This window comes from Formica exsecta, unplaced genomic scaffold (genome assembly GCF_003651465.1).
Source record: "Formica exsecta isolate Colony F162 unplaced genomic scaffold, ASM365146v1 scaffold233, whole genome shotgun sequence".
Taxonomy (NCBI): Eukaryota; Metazoa; Arthropoda; class Insecta; order Hymenoptera; family Formicidae; genus Formica; species Formica exsecta.
Genome location: NW_021849616.1, coordinates 1,194,591 through 1,206,112, shown reverse-complemented (window position 1 = coordinate 1,206,112; position 11,522 = coordinate 1,194,591). Strand labels below are relative to the sequence as shown.

The window sequence follows — 11,522 nt, the reverse complement described above, 5'->3', positions numbered from 1 at the left end:
TTCACTGTTAGTTACTAGAAATCTATAGTTCACGTTAAGCTGTGTTCCGATTCCCCACCCGGGTGCACCCGATATTATAGTATACGTGACATATACTATAATATCGGGTGCACCCGAGTGGGGAATCGGAACACAGCACACAGCATTACGTATATTATAGATTTCCAGTACTCTAGAATGAATTTCGGAACATACAATGCGTTCCTCTTGATACTGCAAAAGTTTCGAAGCGTTTAATTAATCAACAAATTTAATCAAAGAGCAAAGAAATCTACAGCCTCTTTCATCCTGAATAATCGAACAATCGATGAAATTATTTGTAGTGTCAAACAGAGTATGTCTACAATCTTTATGTCGCTTTGACGTCGGAATCGGTCCGAGCATTTAAGTTATCAAGAATGCCACGCAGGCGCATGACGAAGGAATTCGCGTAGTCGTGCAGTTGGCAGCCATATGTTTACAGCTCACATCTCGCTAATCTCGCATCGCGTAAAATAGTAATAATTTGTTTGCGACGCGTTTCTCTGCAAGAGACAAGAGGGATCGCGGGAAAAGTGATAGCAGTGATAGCAGTAAATGGGCGTGTGAGCGGAGAAGTTAAAAGCGTAGCTCTTCCCAATTCATTTCGCGTAATCCATCGTCGCACGAATGGACGCGAGTAGCGAACAGCCGGCCGCGATCGCGGCCGAGCCCGTCGTCTCTAGCAACGAACAAGAGCACAATGACGAGGCCATGGAGGAGACGGAGGAGTACAGTTACGAGGGGGACGATTACAGGCATTTTATGCCGCGTGGCCGTGGCGGCTTTCGGTGCGTATGACAGGCTCGTACCATTGCACGGTTACCGGTTGATTCGTAATCACCAGCTTGTGGCATCGCAGAGATTTATGTGTTCTCTCTACCACCCCCTCCCCCTTCCATCCGCCCTGCCGCCATCACTCCACCCCTCTAGTCACATCATACGCTCCCTTCACACTTCTCTCCTAATGTCCTCCCTTCGTAATGTTTCTGCTCGATTTAGAATTGATCGCAATATCTGTATTAAAATCATTTTCTTTCACGAGATCCCGATAAACGGAATGTCGGATTTTACATTTAGTCCAATTTGCGTGCAACGCAAGTTTTTACATGAAATTTATGTCACGATTTACTTACAAGAGATAATATTACAGTATCTTGTAGAAACATTATGGGGAACGTAATAGTACTCGAAGCGAGCAGATCAGATTCGTATATTGTTGAATGGAGCTTTTTCAAGAAAGATTCGGAATATACGAGATATGTGATATCTGATCTCCCTTCCTCTCTGTGGCATGATATAATGATAAGATATCCTAGTCACAACATATAAAAATAATTTAAGGGGTCGTGGCAGAGGTGGGTTTGATTTCCCTATGAGGGGTGCTGGACCTCCAAGGTTTCGAGGAAGAGGGTTTGGACCACGTGGACCAATGTTTCGTGGAGCAAATAATGGATTTCCCTTTGAGGGCCCACCTAGGCCAAATTGCCCTCCTGGTCCAGCAGGACCAAGGTTTCGAGGACCGCCGCCATTTGATCCTAGTTGGGGACCTATGGGGCCGCCAAATCTCATGGGACCTCCTAACTTGATGGGACCTCCAGGAATGGTATGTGCCGCTTAATTTCTCAATAATTGTGAATTGAATTTTTATTTAGATCAAACTTAGTTATATAGATATAATGACGATTTTTTTAAAAGTAATTATTTTGATTTAGCCTCCACCACACATGATGAATGGGCCTATTGGTACAGGACCAGGTCCATATGGGCCACCTCCTGGAATGGGACCACCTAACATGAATAGCGTAAGTCATGTGCAACAAAAATAATTTTAAAATACTTACATATTTATAAGTTACTCTTATTATTCTCGTTACTCCTATTAAACCAATCTTTAGTTTATCAATATATTTCAATTCATAAAATATAAATTTTTATGTAGATTTGCACTTATTTGTTTTTGTAACTTTTTTTAAAAGACAGAGTTACATTATCTTATAGCAGTCTTATAACAGTTATATATTCATAATAATTCATAGATTAAATAATAAATCTTAAAACATGTATTTTTTTGCAAAAATAAAAGGGATAGATATTCAGCATCAGGATATTTCAAGTCAAAATATTCAACACAAAGTTGAAGAATATGTTTTTGAATCAAATATATTGTAGATTCCAGGACAGCAACAGCCACCTCAACAATCACAACAGCAAGCAAACATTCCAGGTCTAGATCTCAATGGGGAAGTGTGGGTAGAGACAAAAGCTGCTGACGGCAAGTCATATTACTACAATATTCGTACAAGAGATACTACATGGACTAAACCGGAGGGACCAAATGTGAAGGTCATGGTGCAGGATCAGGTAAGTACATATTTATCAGAAACCAGATTTTTTATTAAAGATCTGGTAGTTTTTTATCAACAACAAACATGCAACAGTAAGCTTAATTATGTCAATAGCCATAAATATTTAAAGATATAATATATATATAAAGAAAATAAGTACTATCTTATTAAATTATAATCAATATTTATGTGTTAAATTTTCTCTACTGTTATAAGAATTGTAAGAAATGTATATGAATATTAAAAAGAAAAATTTTATTTAGTTCTCTTATATGGGGATTTAATATTGTATAAATTTAATTTAATTTAATTAAAAAAAAAAAAATAATATTTCATGGTTTTGCAGTTAGAGCAATTAGTACATGGTGCGTCAAAACAAGCGACAGCACGTTCCACCACGCCTACTTCATCAAGTAGTACACCGACTCAGATTAGTGAAAATAGAATTTCTCAAGGCGAACAATCGTCTTCCAGTAATACAGATGCTATCAATCAATTAAGTACAGCACCTCCCGGTACTGGACCACCTCCTACATTGAACGATACATCAGATGTCAGTAATCAAGCATCTGAAGCAAATCAATCTAATGGTAATTAATGAGTCTTGGAAAGGAGAGATTAATTTTTATTTAATTTTTTAAATACATTTTTGATGCTGCATATTTATCTTAGCAATACAATTTTTCAAATTTATGGAAAATATATCAAGATGTTCTTGTTTAAAAAAATATTGAAATCATCGATTGAAATATATTTTTTAGGTACAGCACCCGCAACGGTTACCAACACACCACCAATAAATACACCGACTGTAACCACAAACATGATGCAGCCGCCGCCAAATATGATACCTATGCAACATAGAATGCCAAATCAGTTTGGCAGTCCTATTGCCACGCAGTTTGGAGCGGCACCGTTCGGAATGCCACCACCGGGTTTTCAACCCTTTGGCGGTTATGGGCCACCACAAGCGAATTGGGGTAATACTTATGAAGAAGAATATATTTGATAAATATCACGTAAAGGAAAAATATTGTTGTAATTTAAAGTGACATGTACTTACATCTTTCAGGTATGCCACAAATGCCCCATGGTGTAATGACGCCTCAAGTAGCTCCTGAAGATCCTGCTATACTTGCGCAGCTCGATGCTGATCTAGTAGCAGCTGCTATGGTTTGGACCGAGCATCGTGCACCAGATGGCAGATTGTATTACTACAATAGTAAAGCAGGAGAGTCAGTATGGGAAAAGCCACAACCCTTAAAAGATTTGGAAAGTATGTGTAATTTCTTGACCAAATCGGTATATTCTGTATATAAATATATATGTCCATAAGTAGATTATTGCAATTATTAATATATATGTTTATAAATGGATTATTACAATTAAGTAAGGATTTATAATACCTGCAGTAACCACGTTTTGCATCAAGAATCTATAATATAATATGACATAATCTTGTAACATAAATCTTAAATTTTGATGTATACTGAAATGTTTCATTAGGTGCAAAATTGGCATTACGACAGAAAAATGAGGAACCAAATGCTATTCCTACAAGTACTGTCGTTACAACCACTACTGTTACCAATAACAGCGCCGCAGCCGAGCCTAACAAACAAGAGAAGCCGCTAGAGAATGCTCATGAAACCAAAGATAATACAAAAGACGCGGATAGCGCTAAGCTTAAGAAGGAGGAAAACACCGTGAAGGAACCTGCAAAACCTCAAGACAAGTCTAGACCCATTTCTAGTACGCCAGTGCCTGGAACTCCATGGTACATTTAACTATATTTATTTCATATTTATAATATATATTCATATAAAATAGAAAATAACATTTATATTGTGTGTGAAGGTGCGTCGTTTGGACGGGAGATGGACGGGTATTTTTCTACAATCCTTCTTCGCGGATATCAGTCTGGGAAAGGCCGGATGATCTTATTGGCCGTCAAGACGTCGACAAGATGATATCAACTCCACCAGATGCGATCGGTACTACAAAACCAACACGTCAATCAGATACTAGTGAAAGCAGCGACGACGATCAACCCACACCAGCTAAAAAAATGAAGCATGACGATACCAAAAGTATAATTGTTGTTCTAAAATAAATATAATGCACAATTGCATTTATTTTTAAATATAAATTTTGTATTACTTTTTAGGCACACCTGTAAAAGAAGAGGAAGAGAAGGAAGAGAAGAAGACCATCGACATCGGTAAGGAAGCTGCGATAGAAGCCGAGGTAAGAGCAGCAAGGGAGAGAGCGATAGTTCCGTTGGAGACAAGAATCAAATCGTTCAGAGATATGCTTGCAGAGAAAGATGTAAGTTATCATATATCTTTATTTATACTGTAACACTGCTGAGATTTACTTGCACATTTCGGCTAGATTTCGTGATTCACGCCCATTGTTTTACGCCCATTGCTCACTGCTCGCGCGTTAGCAACGAATCACTGGACACGCGTAATTAAAGAGCGCGACACTTAGTCTCAGGAGTATCCGTATGTAATAAGACGCAAATGTAATAAAATAATATTTTTTTAATAGCACTGCGAAAGTTCTAGAAATCAAATTTTTTTAAATATTTTGTATTTCATTAATAATATAATTATATTTTTCTGTTTTATTAATTACATATATATTCTACAATAACTCACAAATTTTTGTGATATTTTATTCAAAACTTTCACACACATACACACAACCCGCTTTTGCGATCATTTCGACTTATAACATTAAATCGAGCGATGAGAGGGAGCAATAGGCGTAAATCACGAAATCTGGCCGAAATGTGCAAGTAAATCTCAGCATTGCTGTAGCACATTATATTGTGTAATTGCATTTATTGTATTTCTAGGTATCTGCGTTTAGTACTTGGGAAAAAGAACTTCATAAAATAGTATTTGATCCGCGTTACTTACTTTTAACATCAAAGGAAAGGAAACAGGTCTTTGAAAAATATGTGAAGGAGAGGGCGGAAGAAGAGAGGCGAGAGAAGAGGAATAAGATGAAAGAACGAAAAGAACAATTTCAGAAGCTTCTAGAAGAGGCCGGACTTCACGGAAAGTACGTATGTACAGAAAGCATATTTTATTCTGTTTATCTTATAAATTCTTCTTGTGTTTTATAGATCGTCGTTTAGTGATTTTGCTCAAAAACACGGAAGGGATGAACGATTTAAGAATGTAGAAAAGATGCGTGAACGAGAAAGCCTTTTCAACGAATATCTCCTGGAAGTGCGAAAGAAGGAGAAAGAGGAAAAAACAGCCAAACGAGAACAGGTATTTTTATTTTATTAATATCATTAAACGCGTGCATTGTTACAATGCAAAAGATATTTTTCAGGACATTATAATTAACTTTTTAAAACTTTCAATAATCAATATGATATAAGTAAGATAAACATTCTAGCGACATATTATTCCTTTCTAAGATTCCGTCAAAAATATGTGTATATTTAACAAGTATGAAGAGAGAATTTAGGTACATTTTATAGTCTCACAGAGTTATGAATAATTTTGTACTATAATAATATATAAAGAAATTATCTTATACTTTAAACAATTTTAGTGATACTAATGTGTTTAATTCAGCAAGCTTTTACTATTAATTAGAGCTTTTATTTCTATCATTTTGTATTAGATTTCAAATAATATTATGTATAAATTTTCATATTATTGCTTATGTGTTTAAAGACTGTTAAGAATATTTTTTCTGCTCGGATATATAAATTATACAATTAAAGTTATCTTTTTAAATAAGTTATAACTTTATATAAATGTATATTTTTACTAAAATGTACCTAAATTCTTTATATTTTAAGAAGAGAGTCACATCTCTCACACACATAAACCGTATTTCCTAATTTTAAATCCTGTCCAATAAACTCTTCTCCTTCCATTCCAGGCTGATGTCATTCATTTATAATAAATTGCTCCATAAATGCTTTTCGACGAACACTTGAAGCAGTGTGTAAATGTAGTACATACTACATTTGCGATAAGTTGTGCATGGGCTAAATATATATTTATTCAGTATCTGCTTCTATGTTTAAAATTAATTACATTATTTTGATTAATTAAATCCAAGAATTTTACCTTCTCTTATCAAGCGAAGCTTTGCAATGCGCGATGGCATAAAAATCAAATTAAGAATAGATACAAAGCGTTTTTAACTTTAGATAGGAGAGGATACATTTGATAATGTTTAATAAAGTTTATGTTTACAGCCATAATTGATTATTTCTTTCAGGTTTCATAGGTATGTTATTATTTTGTTCCACTTGTAAGATAACAATAATACGAATACCTAATATTATAAAATGGCTGAAGAACACATATACCAGGAGATATATATTTCTCTAATAATAATTTTCTACTCCAGTAGATTTGCTCGATAGAAATCGAAAAGTTTTTGTAGCTCTAAGATGGGAGGTGTAGAGAATAAAATCTTAGTATGTCACGGTTCCTTTATATACTTATGTGTTCTGAACTCTCCACTTCAGTCAGGAGGCAGGCAGGACAGGTTCCGTATGTGGAGTGGCTTGGTTCTGAAGCTGGTTGGTGGCATGGATGTCATCTACCATTCCCACCTACACTGCGGGTCACTGTTGGCACACCCTCGCGCGCCGCATTCTTTACTCCAAAGCAGAGTCATGAGAATGAACGAACTCGGTATTTGTATATTACTCGTAATCCTCGTTTCTTCAAAAGATTAACTTTTCCCCAGAGTCAAAACCAATTTGAGAAAAATTTCACGTAAATTCATCATTTACTATGGAAGATGAAAAAAAAGGGCAAACGCCCGAGGTAGCATTAGTATCTCCACAAAGAACAATTTCTCAGAGCTCAGTTACTCCAATTTGGAAAATGTTGATTCTCTAATGCTACCACAGAATTTTTTTTAATATAAAATGTATGGACATAAAAACAAATTTATCAATGTAAGAAATTATGTATGTTTAATTTGTTATTTTATTTTTTAGTGATAGCTACTTATATAGCATTACTTCTTTTGCATATTAAATAAAAAATTATTTTGTGTATATATAGATGATTAGACTAAATATACATTCATAAAAAGAAACGCGCATTTTTATGTTAAAATCATATTTTACTATTGTTCTTATGTCAATACATGATATAGTAAATTTTATGTACAAAAATACGTTTAAACTTTCATATACGTTTGAACTTTTATATACAACTTTCCAAAAAAATATATAAATTACTAAGTCATTTTTAAGATTCTCTCAAAGATTCTCGTTCTTAGTGATACACAAAAAGAAATTATAATTTTATTATGATATATATCTTAGAGGATTGCAATAAAAGTTATAATACAAAATTATAATGTAAAAGTATAAATTAGATTTGGCACAGTTAAAATGAGTGTGCATTTTTATAAAATATTTGGCTTATACTTTGTTGAGGATTTTGACTATTTTTGTTCTAAAAGTAATACAAGTGGATTTTTATAATAATTTCAATCGGATAAAGAAGCAAGTTTTAATAGTTACGGCACAAATTTTTGAGTATCTTGAAATTTTTCATAGGATCAGGATCCGAGTAACGAGTGTTGTGGCAATCTGAAGACGAAAACGTGCCATCGTCTGAATTATAATCATTTTTTGATTATCATTTATTGAATAATATCATCTAAACGTTTCTTTTTAATACAACACAACATAGCTATCGCACAAAATTTCGTTTTGGTCGTTTACAAATTACGCAATGGGAATCGGAAATAAAGTTATATTATGGAATAATTCTTGGGTTTATGTTGCATAGATCAGACAATTTACAAATCTGTCTGTTGTATTTAATTTTGCTCGATTATAATATTTTTAGTATTATAATTTATAAGTATCTAAGCTTAGGAGTGAGAAGTATATTTTATATTTTAATAATAAGATAACGTTTTTTAATAGCACTAATTCAATAAAGAATTTCTATGGTTATTTTTATAAAAAAAAACATACGATTTAAGAAAAAAAAAAATTGCGTTACAATTTTTTTAAACGATGCGACGTGTTATAAAATACGTGACACTGTTTAATAAAATTATGGGTTCTTCGAAAGATATTTTAGAGTATAGCAAATATATAGGAGAAAAAAATAAATAGATGGAAACTCGTTTCGTAATTTGGACGGCTGCGAGCTTCTAGTGTTTTCGGAGTTAATATAATAATAATAATAATAATAATAATAATAATAATGTACTAACCACATTTTTTCGTTTCAGCAAGGACTGCAGTCAAACATTTACTTACTTTACACTTCTAGTCATCATTAAATGCGAGTATATCATGTAGATATAATGGACACAGTTTTTCTCAAAGATTAAAAGTTAAATCAATTTTGAATTATTTTTAATGTGAGCATAGCATTAACACTATATATTTAATGATGACTGGTTACATAATACATGATTATCATTTTTACAGGAATAATAAGTCAATTTTTTTCAGCCACAATGAACCAGCTTAGTACATTAAAATAAAAAAAAAATCCGACAAAAAATAGAGCCCTTAACGTTGTGATACTTCCTGATACAAATGAACATGAATGACTATTTCTTCTCTACCCCTAACGAAATATAATTTGAAAACCAATTAAAAAAGGTTTGCAAGTTGAAATAGTTTGATCCACATTACAAATCATTATATTATAAATGTTTATAAAAGTGGTTGTAATGTGGCTGAGCGTGTAATAATTGGTTGGAAATACTATTAAAGCGTGCATGATATAAGAGAGCCAAGAAAATCTGATCTTAAAACCAAAAGAATTGTATAATAGTACATAAGCAAGCAGTAATCATTTTTCAGCGATGAAAACTCTTATGTTAAATGCGTTTCAGGTGAAAAAGGAATTCTTTGCGATGCTACGTGAGCACAAAGACATCGACAGACATTCGCATTGGAGCGATTGTAAGAAAAAATTGGAATCGGATTGGAGATACAGAGTCGTAGAGTCGGCGAGCACGCGGGAAGATTGGTTTAGAGATTATGTTCGCATACTGAAGGATGAGCGGAAAAAGGAGAAGGAGAAAGACAAAGACCATCGACACAGAGAAAAAGATCACAAGACGGAAAAGAAGGATAGAGATCGTAAGGATTCGGACAAAGGTAAAGAGACGAAGTCTAATAAAGATAGAACTGACAAAGATAATACAAAGGAAAAGAAGCAACGAAAAAGTGAAGCGCCTGCGGAGGAAAACGGAAGGGAGAAGAAAGAAACAGTGATAGAGAAAGAGAGCGGGGAAATCGAAGAAAGTGACGACAAAAGTATAAAAAAAGAGAACGATGTAAGAACAATTAATAATATTGTCTTTTCTTTTACACTTTTAATTTTTTTACATTTTCAAACTTTCGCAATTTTTTCATTTTTATATAAAATAAACTTTTTCTCTTGATTCAGAAGGAAGAGGGAGATGATCATTCTGATTCAGAAGAAGATCGTGAGAAACAGAAAAGAGAACGTGAAAGACGGGCAGAAGTCAGTCTTCGAGAAAGAGAAAGAGAAGTGCAAAGGACCCTTGCTACGCATCTTCGTGATAGGGATAAAGAGAGACAGCATCATCGTCATACAGAGGCGGTTCAACACTTCAGTGCACTTCTTGCTGACTTGGTATTATTTTCAATTGCATAATATTTTTGATAAGATGATTATAGTCATTCATGTTCATTGATACTCACAATATTTTGAATATTTGCTTGAATTAGGTTAGAAACGGTGATCTGGCATGGAGAGAAGCAAAGCGACAACTTAGAAAGGACCATAGATGGGAACTTGCTGAAAGTTTAGATCGCGAGGAGAAAGAACGACTGTTTAACGAGCACATCGAGCAATTAGGTCGTAAAAAACGCGATAAATTTCGGGAGTTGCTCGACGAAGTAGGCGCATCAACCGAATTAACAGCATCCTGGAAGGACATTAAGAAATTGTTGAAGGATGATCCTAGATACTTGAAATTCTCTTCCAGTGATCGGGTATGTAATAATCGTCAATATAACTGTGAAAAGTAAATGCTGATTCAGAATATTTTTTGTTATTACTGGTTGTTCATTATTACTTATATTTTGTATGCATATATTATTTTGCTTCTTTAGAAATGCGAGAAGGAGTTTAAAGAATACATTAAGGACAAACTTGTTGCTGCCAAAGCCGATTTTAGAGAGCTTCTACAGGTACGTTTATATATTTATATATAATATTTTGATATAGTTTTTGCTACAAAATGCGATTTTCAGGAAACAAAACTAATCACTGATAAAACGTTCAAAAAAGTTCAAGAAAATAGTTCGCATCTAGCAGAAATCGAAGAAATCCTCAGAAAGGATCGAAGATTTCTTGTACTCGAAGCTGCCGCCACCGAACGGACTCGGTTATTAATGGGTTATCTAGAAGAATTAGCACGCAGAGGTCCTCCACCACCTCCCACTGCTTCAGAGCCATCAAGAAGACCAACTACAAAGTAAATATTAATTTATAAGAAGAAAGATAATGCAAATATTCTTACATTTTGTCTTCTTAGATAAAATGTAATAACTGTCTCGCCGATCTAAATATATTTGTCTTTGTTTCAGTTGAAGAATGGTCTACATTGAAGCATGATGTTACAGTAATACAAAAATGAATGAATTTATAGGTGTAGTTAAATTGAGCTACTTTACACAAGATTTTATTGCCTGTATAGGATTCAATAAAATTAACGAATGCCAATTCTACATAAATAAAACTGTATTATTGTGAGATAATATAATGTAAGCACATATATATTATTGTTGAACATTATATATTAAATAAGATTTCACTGAAAATGGATGTCGGTGATACGTATGTAACATAATTATTTTACATAATGCAACGAGTGGATTCTCTATATACTTGTCTAACGTCATATGTTTAAATTAATATAAGTTCAAACAACAACAAAAATTGAGAACATTGAATAAAAGAAACGCACTGATTTTCTAATAACAAAAATAACAGTTATTGTAAAATTATTAAAAAATATTACTATTTTATCATTAAACACATTATTGTGTCATTCCAGTAATCCTCTATAGTTTTCTCGATTATCCTTCAATTTTCAAGTTGCCATATATTATCTAATATAACCATACAAGATGTTCGTTAATGCACTTTT

At 33.6% G+C, this 11,522-nt stretch overlaps 1 protein-coding gene across 3 annotated transcripts; it reads left to right on the top strand.

Annotated features, from left to right (window-relative positions):
• Positions 1 to 462: 462 nt before the first annotated feature.
• LOC115235719 (transcription elongation regulator 1) lies at positions 463 to 11,362 on the top strand. 3 transcript variants are annotated; one of them, XR_003884079.1, is made up of 18 exons: positions 463 to 809; positions 1,363 to 1,624; positions 1,734 to 1,823; positions 2,191 to 2,382; positions 2,713 to 2,956; positions 3,128 to 3,346; positions 3,439 to 3,642; positions 3,873 to 4,143; positions 4,224 to 4,456; positions 4,534 to 4,694; positions 5,230 to 5,438; positions 5,503 to 5,653; positions 9,231 to 9,677; positions 9,791 to 10,000; positions 10,096 to 10,362; positions 10,483 to 10,560; positions 10,661 to 10,847; positions 10,960 to 11,362. XR_003884079.1 is itself a non-coding variant. In XM_029807665.1 (18 exons), exons 1-18 carry the CDS (start codon positions 649 to 651, stop codon positions 10,961 to 10,963), a joined length of 3,615 nt encoding a protein of 1,204 aa, XP_029663525.1. In that variant the 5' UTR covers positions 465 to 648; the 3' UTR covers positions 10,964 to 11,362. The 3 variants fall into 3 exon arrangements, 2 of the variants coding, with proteins under 2 accessions (XP_029663525.1, XP_029663524.1); XM_029807665.1 differs by having other exon boundaries at positions 465 to 809; positions 1,375 to 1,624; positions 10,624 to 10,847; XM_029807664.1 differs by having other exon boundaries at positions 649 to 809; positions 10,624 to 10,847.
• The last annotated feature ends 160 nt before the right edge of the window (positions 11,363 to 11,522 follow it).